Source organism: Myxine glutinosa, chromosome 2 (genome assembly GCF_964187855.1).
Source record: "Myxine glutinosa chromosome 2, kmMyxGlut1.1, whole genome shotgun sequence".
NCBI classification, from domain to species: domain Eukaryota; kingdom Metazoa; phylum Chordata; class Myxini; order Myxiniformes; family Myxinidae; genus Myxine; species Myxine glutinosa.
The window spans coordinates 181,280,256-181,302,801 of NC_136262.1; the positions used below are offsets into that span (position 1 = coordinate 181,280,256).

A 22,546-nucleotide genomic window follows, 5' to 3' on the forward strand; every position below is an offset into this window, starting at 1 on the left:
AAGTAGAAGATCGTCCAAGACAAGTGAGAATAAGCCATACTTTGGAGGAGATGACGTCATTCGCTGGTCCGATAACCAAAGATGTGGTATAAAAACCAGGTGAGCTAACAATGCAGCAATGAAGGAATTCGGCCAAGGCACCGGCACACAACGACCTACCTACATCGAAAGACTCAATGCCAATGGTGACAGAAGCCAAGACGGCCGGCTTAAACACCGCCGAAAGACCACGGTGTACCAACTTACGATGCAGAACATCTTGCACTTAATATGATGACAACAGGTGCCATCCTCTGACGTACCATTACAGGTACAGGTACAGTACACGTGAGCACAGAGCAAAAGTTCACTGAAACCGAGATTAAGAAAAAGAAAAAACACCTCGTGGTCCGTGCTCGATATCCGAGTTTCAATCTTTTCAAACACATGATGCTCTCGGTCACGGTATCTCCTGCGAGCTGCTTCTCCTTCAACCACACAAACAACAACTTCTCCATATCTTCATGGATAGAGGTCCGGAGCTTTGAAATAATCGTAACGCCCTTGGCTGGCGTTATAGCCTTTATGGACTCCTTCTGCTTCAAAATCGTACATATCGTAGAAGGAGTACGATCGTACCTGCCTCGCCAAGTCGACAACACGCACACCTCACCTGGCATGCTCTTCTCCTCTGCTTAATAAAACCAGTTTATTTCTTTACATTCTCTTGTATTATGTACAGTATATACGAGGTCGTGCTTGTTTATACATTATCTGTTATTTATAAAGTACATTTTTGTTATTTAAAGCACCTAACAAAAAAATTGGTGTTTTTTTTTTGAGGCTGGAACGGATTAATAGCATTTCAATGCATTTGAATGGGAAAATTTGCTTTGACTTACGAGCGATTTGGCTTACCGAGCTCCGTCACGGAACGGATTAAACTCGTAAGCCGAGGTACCACTGTATATATATACAGTGGAACCTTGACTTACGAGTGCCCCCAACTTACGAGTTTTTCGAGATACGAGCCGTCGCTCGGGGCGGTTTATTGCTTTGAGATGCGAGCCGAGATCTGAGTTACGAGCTTTCGCCACCCGGTCACGTGGTTATCTTGCCGTGCAAGTACAGTATCTCTGCCGTATAGCGCTGCATTTTTGTTTTCGCATGTTGGTTATTTTGAGTTTACGCCACCCAGGTGGGTCCGGTCACGTGGTTATCTTGCCGTGCAAGTACAGTATCTCTGTCGTATAGCGCTGCATTTTTGTTTTCGCATGTTGGTTATTTTGAGTTTACGCCACCAGGTGGGTTCTGGTCACGTGGTTATCTTGCCGTGCAAGTACAGTATCTCTGTCGTATAGCGCTGCATTTTTGTTTTCGCATGTTGGTTATTTTGAGTTTACGCCACCAGGTGGGTTCTGGTCACGTGGTTATCTTGCCGTGCAAGTACAGTATCTCTGTCGTATAGCGCTGCATTTTTGTTTTCGCATGTTGGTTATTTTGAGTTTACGCCACCCAGGTGGGTTCTGGTCACGTGGTTATCTTGCCGTGCAAGTACAGTATCTCTGTCGTATAGTGCTGCATTTTTGTTTTCGCCATGTTGGTTATTTTGAGTTTACCGCCGCCAGGTGGGTTCCGGTCACGTGGTTATCTTGCCGTGCAAGTACAGTATCTCTGTCGTATAGCGCTGCATTTTTGTTTTCGCATGTTGGTTATTTTGAGTTTACGCCACCAGGTGGGTTCTGGTCACGTGGTTATCTTGCCGTGCAAGTACAGTATCTCTGCCGTATAGCGCTGCATTTTTGTTTTCGCATTTTTGTTATTTTGGAAAATTTCATGTTCATGTCGAACATTTCATGTTCATGTTCATGTTTTCATGTTCATGCCATGCCAGGCCACAACTTGTTCAGAGTGCCGGCGATAGCTCGCCTTCTCTTTGTGGAAAACACGGTGAGATCCTTAACATCCAACAACTAATGGGACGCAAACGGGGCGCCCAGTTTAGCGGTACACACATTGATGAATCACCCTGCCTGTGATTCACCCATGACAGGTTATAGCTGGGTCGGGATTCAAACCCAGGCTGGACAGTTTAGACTTAGAGTCAAGTGTGCGTACCTCCAGTCCAGGCCATCCTGCCAACTTGTATGCTGCATACAGGTGAAATATAAAGCGCGAGATATTTTTATATATACTGTATATTTAAAAAAAAATTGGTGTGGTTTTTGGCGGGCTGGAACGGATTAATAGCATTTCAATGCATTTTAATGGGGAAATTTGATTTGAGAAACGAGCAATTTGAGTTACGAGCTCGGTCACAGAACGAATTAAACTCGTAAGTCAAGGTTCCACTGTATATATATATATATATATATATATATATATATATATATATATATATATATATATATAATTTTATTTATTTTTTGGGGTGGGGGGGGGGGGGGAGCTTTGACAGCCCTCCCCATTTTAGGGGTGGGGGCGGGGGGAGGGCAGAAGGGAACGTGGCCAAATTACCCATGCGAAAAGTGCTTAACCTCAGCATTGCCCAGATAAAAAGGGAAATTGTAATACCCCTGTCACCACCACCAGGTGGCGCTACACGGTACACATTTACATAGATTAATTATGCCCCTCGCCCCCCTCTCTCCAAACCCCTGCCTGAGGCCACAGCCACATAGCCTGTATGTTGCCCCCCCACATAAAGTTGTGTTTGTAACATAAAATATGTGCCTGTGCATGGAACACATACATGCAAAGACAGAGATTTTTGCCTTTTGTAGGTATAGATATGTACAGTTTTTTTGTTTTGTTTTTTTGTATACAGGATCGAGGCTCGTGAAAGAGCGAACATTTATCATACAAAAAAAATCAAACAGACACAAAATATATAATAAGAGGAGCGGTAGACAAGATGGGGAGAGAAGGGGAAGCACACAAACACAACATTTGAGAGCAGGGACATAAAGAGATCTGTGGGAGGGAGAGGGCTTGGGGGGAGGTGGGGTGGGGGGGGGGGGGTGGGAGAGGGTGGGAGAAGTATAAAACACAAGGACATTGCAAGGACTTCCAGGAAAGAAGTTGGTATTTCAAAAAAGTGGATCTGGGGTGAATTAACAGGGGTAGAAAAGATCAAGGTTTTGGATGGGGGAGGATAAGAGATGGTGGTGAACAGCTGTTTTAAAGACCGGGAGGGATGAGTGGGATTGAAGAAAGTGTGGGAATTTGTTCCAGAGGCGGGAGAAAAGAGGAATGAAGGAGTGAAGGTGAGCAGAGAGTCTTGATTTTAGCAGTTTAACCATAAGAGGGTTGCAATAACGTATTGTAATAACGTACACTTGTAAATAACGTATTGGTAATTAAATATTTTTCTATCAAAGATTAAATGTATTAAATATTAAGAATGTTTCGAAGCTGTAAGCCGAATCAACTGGTGAGCTACATTCCTCTTTGTACTCTGATGTTTTTATAGATTCAAACAATCAAGCGTCGCTCCAGGCCATTGAACAATCTGCCTTCATTCTTTGCCTGGATGAACCCAATGAGGAAAGGGAGAATGAATGGAGGAAGGATAACAAAGAAGAACGTGAAACGGAACTAATGGCCCAGATGCTTCACGGCGGAGGAAGTCAAAAGAATGGGAAGAACCGTTGGTTTGATAAAACTCTACAGGTAATATATAAAGATTCAAACCTAATTGAACAAATTCCTTGGACAGCAAAAGATAACTCATTAGATTGAAACTTGGAGTTATTGTTGCTGCATTTTTGACACCAGGAAGGCTTATTGGTTATATCGGAAACGATTTTAGGACTAACACAATACAAGTTTGTTTGTTTTTTTACAAATAAGTTTATAATTGCTGGCTTTGGGATGTCAGTGCATCCCATGAGTGATCTTCAGCAAACGACCATTGAGCAAGTGCTCAGTCCTGTGGGCATTTACCATCTTGGTACACCTCCCCAGAATGCCATTGGTGACCCCTGGCAAGCACCAAGCCCTTGGGGAAAGCCTGCATATGGTGGGCTGTAAGCAACAAATGTCCAACGATGACTGTAAACTCTTAGAAATAGACAAAGGGACACAGACCCCTGCAAGGGTGAGACCCGGGTGTGCGGCCACGTCGAGCGGATGGAATGTGTGCAGAAAATAATGAGGACTTGCACCTTCATTGTGGAAGAAGATGTCAACCTCACTTTAAAACAGCTCCACACCATAGCAAGCACAAATTAATCTCCAGACGAACAAAGGAGGTGAAAAAGATGTGAGAATTGAAGAGAAGGAAACCACCATCTACGTGCAAAGTGTATCCTGCACATCTATTGTTGGGGGAGGGAGGGACACATGGGAAAGGAAAACATTTTGAGGATCAACTGAAAACTTTAAAAATACATTCAAAAGTGTAGACAGTCTCAGCTCAAACTATAACGTCACTCGATAGAGCGCATACCTCCAGCAGGCCGAACAGTTTACGTTTTGTATCCGACTGATCGGCCAGATCTGAATCCGGACCTCCAAAATATAATCGGATTGTTATTCTCACCAAGCCAACGCATCCACCAAGTTTCGTCCAAATCCATCCACAACGTTTTGAAATATACTCAATATCGTTTTTGGCCCCGGCTTTCCATGGAGAAGAATCACTTAGTAAATTAAAAAATTCTTATCTGGATCTTCACCAAAATCTAATCAATTCATCCTTGTCACACACCCAACCGGCTCCTTAAATTGCATCCAAATACATCCACAACTTTTTGAAATATCCAACACACAAACAAACAAACATGGTTGAATGACGTTGATGTATTATGACACTGACCTTCCACGTCTGAAAATAATGTGGTGCAAAAAATTTCGGGGCGACTGGCCCAGGTGTATGGAATTGTGTAGAAATCAAAAATCCAAGGATTGGGTACACACACAAATACATACACACACACACACACAAACACACAAACACACACACACACACAAACACACACATGCACACACACACACACACAAACACACACACACAAACACACAAACACACACACAAAAACACACACACACACACAAACACATACATGCACACACACACAAACACACACACACAAACACAAACACACAAACACACAAACACACACACACACACACGAACACACAAACACACAAACACACACACACACACACGAAAACACAAACACACACACACAAACACACACACACACACACACACACACTCAAACACACACACACACACACACACACACATAAACACACACACACACAAACACACACACACAAACACACACACAAACACACACACACACACACACACACACACATAAACACACACACACACAAACACACACACACAAACACACACACACAAACACACACACAAACACACACACACACACACACAAACACACACACATACACAAAGTAAAACACAAACGCAGGCATGACTTCACTGAGAGTGCAATGGTGGGGTGGGGGAGGGGGGCTAATTGTGCTTATGATTGTAGTGCTGTGCTGGGGTTGCCTGTTTATGGAAAAGGCATGAATCTCGCATGGAGAGAAGGCCACAATTTATTGTGTGAGTGATCCCAATAAAATCCATTAGCGTGATAAGAGTGGCATGTCCAATGGTGAGTCACCAGGAAAAAGCTAAACCTCATTCAGGATCAGGGTTTTTATAGAAAAGTAATTACTTTCGAAGCAATTAGGAATCCCATTCTCCTGCTTATGCTCAGGATTAGCTAAACGAGATTTATATATATATATATATATATGTTGGATCCAACTGAGTGCTCACTGCAGGAGAAATTTCCTATTGAAATGGTAAAGGAGACTTTGGATCAATGACAGATAGATTCAGGACCAGAATGGACTCGATTTAGGACCAGGATGTGCTATATTCAGAACCAGGATGTGACCAGGATGTGATCGATTCAGAACCAGGATGTGACCAGGATGTGATAGATTCAGAACCAGGATGTGATAAATTCAGAACCAGCATGTGACAGATTCAGGACTAAATGTGACAGATTCAGGACCAGGATGTGATAGATTCAAAACCAGGATGTGACAGATTCAGGACTAAATGTGACAGATTCAGGACTAAATGTGACAGATTCAGGACCAGGATGTGACCAGGATGTGATATATTCAGAACCAGGATGTGATGAGGATGTGCTAGATTCAGGACAAGGATTTCATCCAGATTACCCAAAATCCCCAAAGGAAACTAAACAGCACATATTTGATTATAAAACAAAAAACACATGCAATTAGCAATCGTGAGATTACAATAAAAATATCCCTTTCAAAGTTGATCCTAAATATCTGTATTTCTATAGCATGTGTGTTCAAATATATTTATAGAAATATACACAGTTCCTGTTGCTGAGATAACTGTTTGTCTGTACCTCACTTTGTACACCATTTTCACTTCTGCATGTGTTCTTTGCAGGTGGTACTTGGTGCTGATGGAGTCCTTGGCTTGAATTATGAGCACTCTGCAGCTGAGGGCATTGTGGTCACGCAATGCTTTAACCACGTGCTGCTTTCTTTGTGAGTAGCATCCTCATCACTCTGTCAAGCATCACTCTTATCTCCCTCTTTAATGCCCCTCATGAAGATGGCATTTTATTTTTAGGAAAGATGATACATACATCATTGTGTCATACTGATGTGACCTGACCAGAATCTAAGTGGATATGAGATGGCCCCTGGACCATTCTTAATGCTTGGTCACACCCTGTAGGAAGGCACGGTGAAACCACACCCTCAGGTGTACTCCACGTCCTGATCGCTGAACCGATTGGATGGCTCAGATGGCCGAATGGAAAAAGTTAAACCGACACAAGTGAACATCAAATGGCACAATAGGGAAGTGTATCTCTTGTCATACCCTCCTGTGAAATAACATGAGTAACCAGAAAGAGCAATCGGAGATTGCAGACCCTCGCCAGGACGTGTTTTCAGTGTTTTTTTTTTTTAAGGGCTTTTGTGTTAAAACAAATATGGCGGTCGAACCACGTGACCAATAACGTCGTCGTTTTTTTTTTCTCCACCAATTTATCCCTAGATGACGCTCAATAAATTTTATCTTGATCGGATGAAGTTTTGTACTTGTCGAATTATGACGTCATAATGGAGGCACCTATGACATCATCATTAACATATTTTATTGCCCATGGAGAGTTCTTTACAATGAGCCATGTGTCCATTTTTTCTATGCAGCGCTTTCGGAGATATTGAGGTGCAACATTTTTCAGTTTTTCCAAGATGGTGCCCTATGATGTCATAATTATCACTGAAAAATTATACAGGAGGAGGCGCTCCTATGGAGAGAATTTTGTGTCAATCAGACCATCGGTTGCCAAGAAAATGAATTTTAAAAATGCAGACACGCATGTACGACATATATACAACATACGTGTGTGCTTACGTACAGGTGCAACCGATCGCTTAACCCCACATTTCGCTTCGCGAGCGAAGGGTAACAAACATATGTGTAACCGGTCAGTGACTATCTCGGACATGAGTGAGTTTGTTGGGTACACTGTGGAACTGTGGGTAGTGAGCAAATGGGCTGAACAAATGTGCACCAATGGAGTAAATCTCAACAGGGTAAAGTAATTTCACCATGGAAACAAGGCATATGTATCAACCTATACTATGAAATGATGTTCACTTGTACAATGCCTTATTACAAACCTGACGTCTCTGTGTGTACGATAACTATATAATGTGCCAAAAGAAAACTAAAATGAAGTAAGAATGGAATGGAGTAAACTAGGCCTTAAAGTTACATACCTATCCCAAGACCCCATGATGACCAAAACGTCAATGGAACAAACTTGAGAATAACGACCATAACGAAGGTTTTTCGAAAATTTCAGGAAATTTAAAACCTTAAAAACGACTGATGGACCTGGTGTGAGAATCCTGTGTTTTATTCATGTTGCCGTCTATTTAGTATTGGCGACGTACATGGAGGATCAATTTTTGCATATGTAATAAATCGATTTCTACTTCTCCTTGCCTTTGTGGCACCAGAAGTGAAGAGCACTGATTTATAACTTTGGGATTCATTGTCTCAGTCTCAATTTCTCAGCACGGATCAGCGTTTCCTTTCGCAGTCCCCACGAAACAGGAGCCAGAATGGCGATGACTGTTGTTTGTACAAATACAAGACAACATACAGATTCCTTGCCTAAACCCGGACCCTTTGTATCCGTTAATATTAAATTCCTGCATCTAATCATTAACATAGTGTTTAAGGGGTCCATTGTTCATGCAACCATTGTTCATGCAACCATTGTTCATGTAACCATTGTTCACAAGACAATTATTCATGGAGGAGAATGAAGGAGCAATGTAGAGGGCATGAGCAGGTGCATGGAGGAGATAGATTTAATAAATAGATGGCTCCTAATTAGTTTACACATCTAATATGGACAACTCTTTCACTGATTTAAATGTTTAGTACCCTCTTAGATGTTGGTAGAAAACTGAAAATTTGCAAACTGATACACCTCTCCCGCGATGGAATCTCCCGCGATGAAGCTAACTCCAAGGGCCTCTCACTCACTCACCGCAGGCAGGTTGGTGGTCTTTCCGTCTTCTACCGACTCCTCTCTGGCCTTGCCCCCCCAGCTCTCTCTGGGCTCTGTCCTGCAAATATTCCTCCAGGTCGCACAAGATCTGCCTGCAACCCTCTTATGGTTAAACTGCCAAAATCAAGACTCTCTGCTCACCTTCACTCCTTCATTCCTCTTTTCTCCCACCGCTGGAACAAACTCCCTCACTCTCTTCAATCCCACTCCACCCTCCAGGTCTTTAAAACAGCTGTTCACCACCATCTCTTATCTTCCCCCATCCAAAACCTTGATCTTTTCTACCCCCGCTAATTTCACCCCAATTCCACTTTTTTGAAATACCAACTTCTGTCCTGGAAGTCCTTGGTGTCCTTGTGTTTTATACTTCTCCCTCCCCCCCCCCCCCTTCCCACGCCTCCTCCCCCCAAGCCCTCTCCCTTCCACACATCTCCCTGCTCTCAAATGTTGTGTTTGTGTGCTTCCCCTTCTCTCCCCATCTTGTCTTCCACTCCCTCTTTATATATATTTTGTTTGTCTGGTTGATTTGTTTGTGAAGTAAATGTTAGCTCTTTCACGAGCCTCGATTCAGTATACAAAAAAAAAAAAAAAAAAAACAACCTCAAACCCAATAGCCGCTGGAAAATCACAAAACCTTCGGAAAATATCCACAAAGAGACGTTGGCTGGTGCAGTCTCGCTCTGCTCAATGTGACCGAAGACAATGGAGTTTACTCCTCTTAAAATGGTTGCTAGGCAATGCCAACACGCGCCTCTTCTACCTCTTAGTTAATAACCTTTCCTATATTTACATAAAAAATGACTAAAACTGCAAACTTTTAAATGAAAGACTCATTCGAATCGCTACTTCTTGAATTACCTGAGTCGATTTACTACCGAGATTTACTACCGATATTTAGGTACTTCTTGATTTACTTGAGTCGGCTGAGTGAAGCAAGGTCATTTATTCCTGCTTTGCGAAACACCCTGTGTCCTTTAGGATCACCCTGTACTCGTATGCTAAGCAAACTAGGAATATGTTATGCTATGTAGGAGTACCACAACCTACGCCTGCAGAAAAGGGATACTTTGGAAGGCCGGCCGCATCTTCCATCCAATCATCTTACTGGAAAACTATTTGCTGGGAAGAAACACTAACTTGTTGACGAATACTTGCATGTGAAATTCAAAATTGTTGGAAAATGTTGAAGGCCTTCGACTATGTGATATCCACGTTTGTGTCTAAACAACATGGAATGAGCACTGGAATATTATCCTGAACTTTGTTTTGACGGAACTTTGAGTAGAGTCTTTTGCCATCTCATTCGCATGAGAGCCGACGTTCCACAACATGGTGAAGGATGGTTGTGGACGCCTATTACCTGGTATGGTTGCTCGCAGAATCCGAGCACAATCCACTTCATCAAATATATAAAGCGTAAATTTATTACGTATGCACGTAGGGTGCACCCGAACTTGTTCTTTCAGTTTACAAGCATGCCCCACTAGGATGAATACAAGTGAATAAAAAAATTTATGCTAAATTAAAAAGGCAATGTAGGGATGACAAACTACAGTCTAAAAAAGGTCCCAAACAAGATAGGGATGATGTTGGTTTAGAGATTAGCTAACAGTATTGCCATCACATGACAATCCCTACATCACTGCCTCCAGACTATTGTCTCGGGCTAGGCCGAGCTAAAAGTATTAGAATCTCCTACATTTCATTTCTGCATAAGTATAAGAAGCTCCTACATAATTTCAGGGACTTCTTGCAGCTTCAGTTGTCTTTCCCACTTTTCTTTTTTTATCAACTTAAGAGTAACCAATCACAAATGGAGATAATTATAGAATGCTGTTATTAGAGATGTTCATGCAGTTTGTAAGAAGTTGGTGATCATGTACTGATATTATAACATTGTACTCGGACTGCTAATTTGTACAGTCTCAGTGGCTCAGTGGCTATGTGGCCGCACTACAGGAATAATCAAGTACTGGTGTAACCAGTGGAGTGTTTGTAGAAGCTTGAAGCAATAATTGATGAAGTGTAAATGAGGCAGTGATATAGGGATTGTTATGTGATGGCAATACTGTTAGCTACTCTCTAAGAGTCGAAACCAACATCATCCCTATCTTGTTTGGGACCTTTTTTAGACTCTAGTTTGTCATCCCTACATTGCCTTTTTAATTTAGCATTAATCTTTTTATTTACTTGTTTCTGTCATTTTTTACAATGTAATGGTATGTGGTGAATATGTATGTACCAAATCGAAATATCAGAAAATGAATTATAGATATGTGGAAATTCTATGGGTATGTTTAATTATATTCAACATACTTTTACAAACATTTGGCCTGCTAAAGCTCTTCAATTCATTCATCAATTTTTTCGATTCACAAAGACCTTGGTGAAAGGCCTCTGAATCTCCTGGTGGAAAAGCTGTGAAATCCGGGTGGAGTTTTTGGAGCTTCCTTTCACCGGAACACTTTTGAAGAATTCTCCGAGAATTGATCATGAAATAATAAATGTTCATATTTTTGGAGGGGAAGCTGTTAGCCACCTCCCAAAGTTCCAGGTTACCATCTCGTAATGAACGGAGGCAACCACCCATGTTCCAAGTTACCCTCTCTCACTTTGTTGCTCCTGATGTTGTTTGTAGGTTTTTGTGAAACATTAAAGAAGGCTTGGACTGGCCTGGAGGTACACACACTCACCTCTAAGCTGTCTATCCTGGGTTCGAATCCTGACCCAGCTATAAACTGTCATTCCATTGTTTCATGGGCCGGGTGATTCATCAATGTGTGCCGTCTCTCGGATGGATGTTAAACTGGGCGTCCTGTCTGCCGGCATTCGTTGGTGGACGTTAAAAATACCACGGTGTCTTTCGCGAAGAGTAGGCAAGCTATCGCCGGCACCTTGAAAAAATTCCAAATTCCTTCCCTAGTCTAGAGGGGGCTCTGCATCAGCTGCACAGCCCCACTCCCAGTAATGATGCAAACAGGCTGCGCACAAAATGAATGAATGAAGAAGGTTTCACCACCTCCGTCCCCCACACCGCATTGCTCCCATTAGTTTATTTATCATCTTGATGAGATCAGTGAATCTGTCCTTTATTAATATAACAAAAGTTCATAATAACAATAAATATTTTACATGGCCTAGCTGGTTCTTGCTGAATGCCATTTTGCAATGGAGCCTTTTTTCCTAATGAGCACAGATTTGTACAATTTTTTTTGTTCTCTTCCTAATCCTCTTTTTCATAGACAAGCCACGAGAGCGGAGGAGATGCAGGAAGGGCAAAGTGAAAGAAATGAAGAGCGAGAGCAGGACATGACCTCTGCACCTTACTCTGTTCAGACCCTCACGTGGACCATCCCTCCTTCACTTGGCCCTTCCCTTCAGGTTGGGGCTCAAACGATTGACAGGTAATTCCGAATTCTGGTTTAGCTCCATCAGTGCTAAAGCTCAATATCAAGGAACGATAAATATATAATAAATCGTAGGACAGCTGTGCCATTATCCCCAAAAAAAAAAAAAAAAAAAAAAACTAATTATAAACTAGATGTGAGGACAGCAGCTTTATAATACACAACTGACAAATCATTGAACCTGCTATGCTTGGCGGGTAATTAATAACTAATGCTTTCGGACCCCGACGTTCACGGCCCCAACATTTGCGGACCCCATGTATTCACGGTTGATAAAATGCGACCTGCTTCTAGATTCATGACCTTGTGCTTCACCTCATTCACTGTTTTTTTCAAGTATTCGTAGTTTTTCTGACCCACTTTGACATTGGCCCTATGCTTTTTTTTGTATACAAGATCGAAGTTCGTGTAAGAGCTAACATTAATCACAAAAAACATAAACGGACACATAAAACGTATAATAAAGGGAGCGGGGGACAAGATGAGGAGAGTGTGGGAAGCACACAAGCACAACATTTGAGAGCAGGGACATTGGGATATCTGTGGGAGGGAGGGGGGGGGTGGGAGAGGAACAAAACACATGGACACAGCTAGGACTTCCAGGAAAGAAGTCAGTATTTCAAAAAAGTGGATCTGGGGTGAAATTAACGGGGGTAGAAAAGATCAAGGTTTTGGATGGGGGAAGATAGATGGTGGTGAACAGCTGTTTCAAAGACCTGGAGGGAGGAGTGGGATTGAAGAGAGTGAGGGAGTTTGTTCCAGAGGCAGGAGAAAAGAGGAATGAAGGAGTGAAGGTGAGCAGAGAGTCTTGATTTTGGCAGTTTCACCAGAAGAGGGTTGCTGGCAGATCTTGTGCGACCTGTAGGAATATTTGGGGGACACAGCACAGACAGAGCAGAGGGAGCAAGGCCGAAGAGGAGTGGGTAGAAGACAGAAAGACCACCTACCTGCCTGTGGTGAGTGAGTGAAAGGCCCCCGGAGTTAGCTTCATCGCGGGAGATTTCAATGATTCTGAAAGCTTTGGCTTCTACTGCGTGAAACCGAGCTGGGTGTGAGGCAGGAGCACCAGCACAGAGGGGAGAGCAGTATTCCATTGAGGTGCGGATGAAAGCTTTGTATGTGATGAGGAGCTCAGGTGTGCCGAGGAAGGACTTCACACGACGGAGGATGCCCAGTCGGCGACTGGCTTTGGAGGCCAGCTTGGAAATGTGGTTTTCCCAGGAAAGATCATGGCAGATAGTGAGACCCAAAAGCTTGAGTGACAGAACTTCTTGGAGAGGATTGTTGAGAAAGTAGATGGGAGGGTTGTCCAGTCGGTCTTTTCGGAGAGACATAGTGAGGATGTGAGATTTGTCAGGATTGAAAGACATGTTCCACTTGTTTGACCAGTTTGTGATTTTGTCCAGGTCTGCGGAGAGTGAGGAGGCTGCAGACTGCCGATCTGAGGGTTTAGGTATGGAGCGGCAGAGAGTGGAGTGCTTTGCATATTCGCAGTTTTTTCACGTATGCGCAGTTTTTCTGACATGCTTCGACATTCACGTCCCTGCGCTTCACGTATTCGCAGTTTTTCATGCGCGTATTCGTGGTTTTTCACAGGATTTTTTTACTTCCCCTTATGAATCATGAACCACTGGAATCCTATCCCCTTTTTCCGATTGAAACAATGTCCCGATATTCGCGGTTTTCATATTCACTGCATTTTGCAGGAACGTATCCCCTGTGAATACTCCAAAACTGTATATAAGAATCCAACAACATGAACATCATCTTTTATGTAATAATTCACACTTTTGGCATATGTAATAAATAGATAGCCCCTTAGGAGACGTTGGTGCACTTTTAAACTGAAGTAGATTTTTTTTTAATTTTTTTTTTTTTTAATGCAGAAAACTCTCAAGGAGAGATGCAGAAAATAGGGCAAAATGGAGAAGATTGTCATGGGGACCGCAAGGCTAACCCCCGCTCTAGCAGGGAAAATGGCCTTTAAAATGCATGCTGTTGTTGTTTGTATACATAGGTCCATTGTAATAATATACTCCATTACCTTGCTGATGGTGAGAGGATGACTGATCTCGAATTCAGAGGATCTGAACAGGGTAGACGTAATGGAGCGTATGGTAAAGATTTAACATTCATGTGGTTATGTTGCGGAGTACATCTTGATTTACCATGACGTTTCCTCCTCCTTTGGCCAAAAAGCTCATCTGATAAAAAAAAGGAGCTTGCACTGGAATAATCGGTGGGCCAGGATAAATAAATAAATGTTTAGGAATAAAAATGGTTGACAATTTGGTAACATGATCGATATGGAATTGTCTTGTTCTGGTTCGACATCCGATGTAGTGGGAATGAACACTGCTGCTCTAGCGTAGGCTAGCAGGGTATTTCAAAGCCCTCTCCCTCCCACAGATCTCCCGATGTCCCTGCTCTCAAATGTTGTACTTGTGTGCTTCCCTCTCTCTCCCCATCTTGTCTCCCGCTCCCTTTATCTTATGTTTTATGTCAGTTTGTCTTTTTGTGATTCATGTTAGCTCTTACATGAGCCTTGATCTTGTATACAAAAAAAGCAAAAAAAAAAAGCACGCCGTCCTTCAGCTGGGACATTAATCAGCCGGTGCCATCTGCACTCAGGATATGGGGGATAACGATCCTTTTAAAATAGTGCCGTTGAGTGCCGGTATCCTGGCAAAGATGCCAGGTGTAGTTATCCAAATGTACCGTAATTAGCATAATATACAATAGCTCTTCCGGTTAATACGTAGACATGGCACATGCATAACCACCCAAATGTCCTTTTTACCTGTGCCTTAAATATTCCGTGTAACCGAAAGCTGAAAGTCAAGGAAAGGGATTAGGCCTTGTCACATACCTTAACTGAACAACTTTAACTATAACACTATACCCATCAAAACATAGCAGGGAATTACACCTTTCAGGTACTGTACACCTTTCAGATACCGTGTACATTTTGCTGCAAGCTCGTACGTTCACACCTTGTAATCTTCTTCTTCTTCGCCTGATGTCACGTTGCAGGAATGAGGAGGTGTCCTGTAAAAGCTTTGCTTACCCAGGTCTTCGTTTTTTTTTTGAGATAACCCAGCATCGAGGCGATGCCCAGTTTTTATTGATGAAATGCTATCATTTCGCGGTACATTTCGGGATTCATATCAGAAAACGTGACAATGTCAACTACAACCACATTACCCTTCGTTTTGTTATTTAACGCGCGGTCACTCGGTAATCAATTTGGTGATTCAGAAGCCACCATTGATTGATCCGTGGCATCAAAACTTCCATTCCGTCTTATTGTTATTGCCCAAACTTGCTTTCCAGCTGGACATCCAAACATTGTCATACCATCTGGAATGCTTCCACCAAAGTCGTCGTTATCCACGTCGGAAATTCCATCTTGGAAATCAGAAAAATGTTTTCCTTCGGCCCTCATCCATACGCACTTTTGGTCAATGGTTTACACAGATAGAACCACCTTTAGAGGCCATTTTTCCCCGGAGAGCAGGGGTTGGCCTTTTTCGGGCACCGTTGTCCACTTTTTAAGGCAATGTTTTATGGCCGGATGCCCTTCCTGCCGCCAACCCTGTTAGTCGCCTCTTGCCACAAACAGGGAATTACCAGTGAACTGGTACTCAATTTGCCGACCTCGGAAGGATGACAGGCTGAGAAAACCCCCTTGGTGTTAATTCAGCGATCCACCGGGATTTGAACCCAGGATTCTAGGATCCCAAGTCAGCACCCTAACCGCTAAGCCAACACCATGCTTGTGTCGACCTTAATCCCAAGCCGGCACCCTAACCGCTAAGCCAACACCAGGCTTGTGTAGACCTTAATCCCAAGTCAGCACCCTAACCGCTAAGCCAACACCAGGCTTGTGTAGACCTTAATCCCAAGTCAGCACCCTAACCGCTAAGCCAACACCAGACTTGTGTCGACCTTAATCCCAAGCCGGCACCCTAACCGCTAAGCCAACACCAGGCTTGTGTAGACCTTAATCCCAAGTCAGCACCCTAACCGCTAAGCCAACACCAGGCTTGTGTCGACCTTAATCCCAAGTCAGCACCCTAACCGCTAAGCCAACACCAGGCTTGTGTCGACCTTAATCCCAAGTCAGCACCCTAACCGCTAAGCCAACACCAGGCTTGTGTCGACCTTAATCCCAAGCCGGCACCCTAACCGCTAAGCCAACACCAGGCTTGTGTAGACCTTAATCCCAAGCCAACACCAGGCTCGGTTTACACAGACAGATGGGTCAATAATCACTGACTGCAATGATGCTAATGCTATGACTGAGCAATTTCAGCAGTTGGTCATTAATCAATATAAAAACAACATTCTAAACAAATTGGGATTAGATGTCGTCCTAATGACAAGCCATTGATGATTAATAGTATCCATAGACTCCTGGTTCAGTCTTGTTTGGCATTCAGACAAGCGTCTGACACCCACAGACATCTACAGAATGAAGTTCAACGTGAAATTGAACTGGGAAAAATAACCTTTTTTCATCGGAAGATTAACAATTTGAAGCAATCAGAATGAGGAAAGTTACATCAACGATCTCAAAATGTAACTGGACCGTGGAAGCGAGCTCTGTGCTTCCCCGATACTGACAACTTGCAATTGAACTCAATTCTTGTTTTATGCACATTTGTTCGACTCTTTTTCCTTGAATCTTGTCTTTGCTGACACCCACCCTATGGCCCCATCACCTCCCCCCGGTTATCGAGCGTTATCAAGTTTATGAATGTCTACTCCATTTATTTATTTATTATTATTATTTTTTTGTATACTGAATCGAGGCTCGTGAAAGAGCTAACATTTATTTCACAAACAAATCAACCAGACAAACAAAATATATAAAAAGAGGGAGCGGAAAACAAGATGGGGAGAGAAGGGGAAGCACACAACCACAACATTTGAGAGCAGGGAGATGTGTGGGAGGGAGAGGGCTTGGGGGGAGGAGGCGTGGGAAGGGGGGGGGGGGGGGGTGGGAGAAGTATAAAACCCAAGGACTTCCAGGACAGAAGTTGGTATTTCAAAAAAGTGGATTTGGGGTGCCGAACGTATCCAGATCTGAACGTATCCAGATTTGAACGTATCCAGATCTGTGCATTCTTATGATTTCCTTTCGCGATTCCTCAAGGAATTTGCCCAGGACCGGATTATATCTGAGTCTTTAACTGAGCTTTTTAATTTTTCCTCAAACCCGGATGCTTCCCTCTAACCTGGAAAAATGCATCTGCTTGTCCGGTTCCTAAAAACCAACCCATTCGCTAAATATGATTTGCTTCGCCCAATATGTGTTGCACCTGTGATCGATCGCTCCCGAGTTTGAAGGCTTTTTAGCTGATTGGGTGATGGAGGATATTACAAATGTGATTGATCCCAAACAACATGATAATACGAACGGATGTTGTTCCATTAATCACCATCTAGTAAGTATGTTGGATTGCATACACAAGTGCTTCCATAAACCGAGCTACCATGCCAATTTCTGTGCTGCTGATTTATGTAACACCATATTAACCACACGACTGCGGTTGAAAAGATGATCCATCTTGGAGTGAACCGTGCAATTCTGCCCACGATTTGTAGCTTCTTATCACGGTGATCTCAGACTGTTCGGTACAATGGAGCTACTTCCGATTCACTTCAACCCTCCTGTCGAGTACCGAATGGCTTTCGAAATTCAGTCACTCAGTCTTTTGGGTCTCGCTATCGGCCACTAACTTCCTTGTGCAAACCTTTCCAAGTTGGCTTCCAAAGTCGGTCGCGGACCGGGCATCCTCAGTCATGCAAAATCTTTCCTCGGCACACCTGAACTCCGATTCACCAACGAGGCTTACATCTGCAGCTTGATGGAGTGCTGCTCTGCGCTCTGGACTGGCGCCCATGCCTCACACTTTTCTCAGCTTGACGCCGGGGAAACCAAGACCTTCAATATTATTGGAATCTCCCACGATGAAGCCGAGTCTATGGATCTATCACTTTCACATCGCAGACAGGTTAGTGGTCTCACTGTCTTCTACCTTCTCCTTTCTGGTCTTGCACCCTCTGCCCTTTGCGTGCTCTGTCTCACTCCCTTCCCCCAAGTTTCCGCAAGGTGCACGCGGTCCACCATCAACCCCCTTCTGGTAAATCTCCCAAAATCCGGAATCACTGCTCACCTCCAATCTTTCGATCCTCTTTTTCCCCGTCTGCGGAACCAACTTCCACATTCTCTTGAATTTCATTGTTTCCTCCAGGTCCTGAAGACAGCTGTTCACCACCAACTCAAGTAATCCCCCATGCAAAACCATGACCTCTTCCACCCCCAATAACCAAATCCCACCACTTTCCAAATTTTCAGGTTTTTTTCCTTCCTAAGTGGTTGCTTCTGTATCCATGTTGTCCACCTCGTGCATCCTTCCCGACCCCTCGTTCTTCCTCACATCCCTTATTTGTCCAAGTCTCCCTCTATTCGGCCTGCTGTTGTGTTTTTAGGTGTGTTTTCCCATTCTCTTTCCACTATGAGGAGTGGGGCGACACGTTTTGGAGGAAGTAGGAGGAACGGAATGCAAGGGGCATATATATGTCAAGTAATTAGTTATAATGCTGTTTATTTATATTATATATCATAACTGACCACTTGTGACAATGCTCTGTGGAGATACTGTACGTCAAAGCTAAGGTTGCAGAACATCGCATGACATCTGTTGATGAACTAAAACAACACATTCAGGAAGCTTTTGGCACCATAACACATGGTATTTTGGCACCATAACACATGCTATTTTGGCACCATACAACATGGTATTTTGGCACCATAACACATGGTATTTTGGCACCATAACACATGCTATTTTGGCACCATACAACATGGTATTTTGGCACCATAACACATGGTATTTTGGCACCATAACACATGGTATTTTGGCACCATACGACATGGTATTTTGGCACCATAACACATGGTATTTTGGCACCATAACACATGGTATTTTGGCACCATAACACATGGTATTTTGGCACCATAACACATGGTATTTTGGCACCATAACACATGGTATTTTGGCACCATAACACATGGTATTTTGGCACCATAACACATGGTATTTTGGCACCATAACACATGGTATTTTGGCACCATAACACATGGTATTTTGGCACCATAACATATGGTATTTTCGCACCATAACACATGGTATTTTGGCACCATACGACATGCTATTTTGGCACCATACAACATGGTATTTTGGCACCATAACACATGGTATTTTGGCACCATAACGCATGGTATTTTGGCACCATAACACATGGTATTTTGGCACCATAACACATGGTATTTTGGCACCATACAACATTGTATTTTGGCACCATAACACATGGTATTTTAGCACCATAACACATGGTATTTTGGCACCATACAACATGGTATTTTGGCACCATAACACATGGTATTTTGGCACCTTACGACATGGTATTTAGGCACCATAACACATGGTATTTTGGCACCATAACACATGGTATTTTGGCACCATAACACATGGTATTTTGGCACCATAACGCATGGTATTTTGGCACCGTAACGCATGGTATTTTGGCACCGTAACACATGGTATTTTGGCACCATAACACATGGTATTTTGGCACCATAACACATGGTATTTTGGCACCATAACACATGGTATTTTGGCACCATAACACGTGGTATTTTGGCACCATAACACATGGTATTCTGGCACCATAACACACGGTATTTTGGCACCATAACACATGGTATTTTGGCACCATAACACATGGTATTTTGGCACCATAACACATGGTATTTTGGCACCATAATGCAGGGTATTTTGACACCATAACACATGGTATTTTGGCACCATAACACATGGTATTTTGGCACCATAACACATGGTATTTTGGCACCATAACACATGGTATTTTGGCACAATACAACATGGTATTTTGGCACCATAACACATGGTATTTTGGCACAATACAACATGGTATTTTGGCACCATAACACATGGTATTTTGGCACCATAACACATGGTATTTTGGCACAATACAACATGGTATTTTGGCAACATAACACATGGTATTTTGGCACCATAACACATGGTATTTTAGCACCATAACACATGGTATTTTGGCACCATAATGCAGGGTATTTTGACACCATAACACATGGTATTTTGGCACCATAACACATGGTATTTTGGCACCATAACACATGGTATTTTGGCACCATAACACATGGTATTTTGGCACAATACAATATGGTATTTTGGCACCATAACACATGGTATTTTGGCACAATACAACATGGTATTTTGGCACCATAACACATGGTATTTTGGCACCATAACACATGGTATTTTGGCACAATACAACATGGTATTTTGGCAACATAACACATGGTATTTTGGCACCATAACACATGGTATTTTGGCACCATAACACATGGTATTTTGGCACCATAACACATGGTGTTTTGGCACCATACGACATGGTATTTTGGCACCATAACACATGGTATTTTGGCACCATACGACATGGTATTTTGGCACCATAACACATGGTATTTTGGCACCATACGACATGGTATTTTGGCACCATATGACATGCTATTTTGGCACCATAACACATGGTAGTTTGGCACCATACGACATGGTATTTTGGCACCATAACACATGGTATTTTGGCACCATAACACATGGTATTTTGGCACCATAACGCATGGTATTTTGGCACCATACGACATGGTATTTTGGCACCATAACACATGGTATTTTGGCACCATACGACATGGTATTTTGGCACCATAACACATGGTATTTTGGCACCATACGACATGGTATTTTGGCACCATAACACATGGTATTTTGGCACCATACGACATGGTATTTTGGCACCATAACACATGGTATTTTGGCACCATACGACATGGTATTTTGGCACCATAACACATGGTATTTTGGCACCATAACACATGGTATTTTGGCACCATACGACATGGTATTTTGGCACCATAACACATGGTATTTTGGCACCCATACAACATGGTATTTTGCATCGGTTTTCACACCGCACGTGGAGAAAAACTATCTTGTGCCATGACAACGGCGGACGTCATACGGATGCACTCAATGTTGAAGGAGGTATTGTTATTGTTGTATTCCTGTAATATGTTATTATTACTCCTTGTTATTACTAGGGCATTGCCCGTACGTGGGTGCCCGTTCCTTGCCAAAAAAAAAAAAAAACGCTACCCGTACGCTCTACCCCGCCCGTACGCCCGTAAACAAAAAAAAACAACGCTCTTCGCTTCCGCCCTTCGCTCTGACTGAATTGGGAGAAATAATGCGCATAGGAAATCGAATTACGTACCGTAATGGCGGTCAGCTCGTAACGCGCTCAGCTCCGCTCGTCTCACATCGGCCACGCCTACGCAACAAAGCGTTCTGTGATTGGCTGCCGGAAAGCGTGCTGCCGGACAGTCTTCACTGTCCGGAAGTTCGCAAATCGCAGTTACGATGAATCGTTTTAATTTAATCGCAGTTTGAATTCGTTTTAAAACATAGTTTAACGGCAACATAGTTTTCCAACGTGAAATAAATGAATACGCTGTCAAATGTGCCGTCCGAGGCAGAGTCTGATCGCCACGTTCGGCACACGTGATAGCTCGCTGCTCTCTGATTGGTTGAATCGTTTTTTGGACATAGCTCGGTAAGTAATTGTCCGATTAATATGAAACCTTGAAAAGGCACATCCTCGGGTCCCCAGCAATATACCTGGCAAGTTAAAAGTATATCGGACCCGTGGTTGTCGAGAAACAGCGGTCACAGACACACAGACACACAGACACACAGACATTACTGGAATTATAGATAGATGTATTATTGCTCGGCTCACCCTTTCTCTCTCTGCCCTCTGCCCTTTGTCTAGGCTGGCGGATTCTCTTTCTCTTTGTGTGAGGAGCTTTGAAGAGTTTGGGGCTCAGAGGATCAAACTGTGGGCTTTCAGTCCTGACGCCTTCATCCAAGTTGCTCTCCAGCTTGCTTACTACCGGTAGGTACAGGGCGCAGGGTCGGGGCAGGTTGTTAAACTAAAGGGAATACTTGTTTTGTTCTCATAGATTGCTGCTGTGTCAAGTAACCCCGATTTGTGATGCTACACTCTACCATACAAAACTGCACAGAATACACCTGAAACAGGAGCATGCTGGATCACCTCCTGCATGAACGATGACAGTAACATGTCATGGCTACTCCAGACGGACGTGGGTGTCTGCGGACAGGTTCTGAAGTGACATCCTAGCAAAGCTGATCACATTGATTTGTGGAGACTGGAGTGGCCGACACAGATGTGCGGTAGATGTCACGTAACTCAAAGCAATCTTGCACCATTTGCACCAAATGGATATGCTTCCATGGTCGTCACCGGAACATCTCATCAATATCCGGTAACCTGTTCCCTGAACAGTGCTAACCTGATAATCCGTAATCTGTAGCTCCTTTTGGCTGGCATATGGGACTGAGCCAGTGAAACAAT

General features: G+C 43.1%; 1 protein-coding gene across 1 annotated transcript in view; it reads left to right on the plus strand.

Moving 5' to 3' along the window:
* The window catches only part of LOC137421025 (uncharacterized), a 150,890-nt gene that overhangs the window by 99,722 nt on the left and 28,622 nt on the right, over positions 1–22,546 (plus strand). Inside the window, exons 11-14 of the mRNA XM_068106672.2 lie at positions 3,452–3,651; positions 6,437–6,537; positions 11,831–11,992; positions 21,941–22,063. Of these exons, the coding sequence (XP_067962773.2) occupies positions 3,452–3,651; positions 6,437–6,537; positions 11,831–11,992; positions 21,941–22,063 (586 nt within the window). The remainder of the gene's footprint in view (positions 1–3,451; positions 3,652–6,436; positions 6,538–11,830; positions 11,993–21,940; positions 22,064–22,546) is intronic.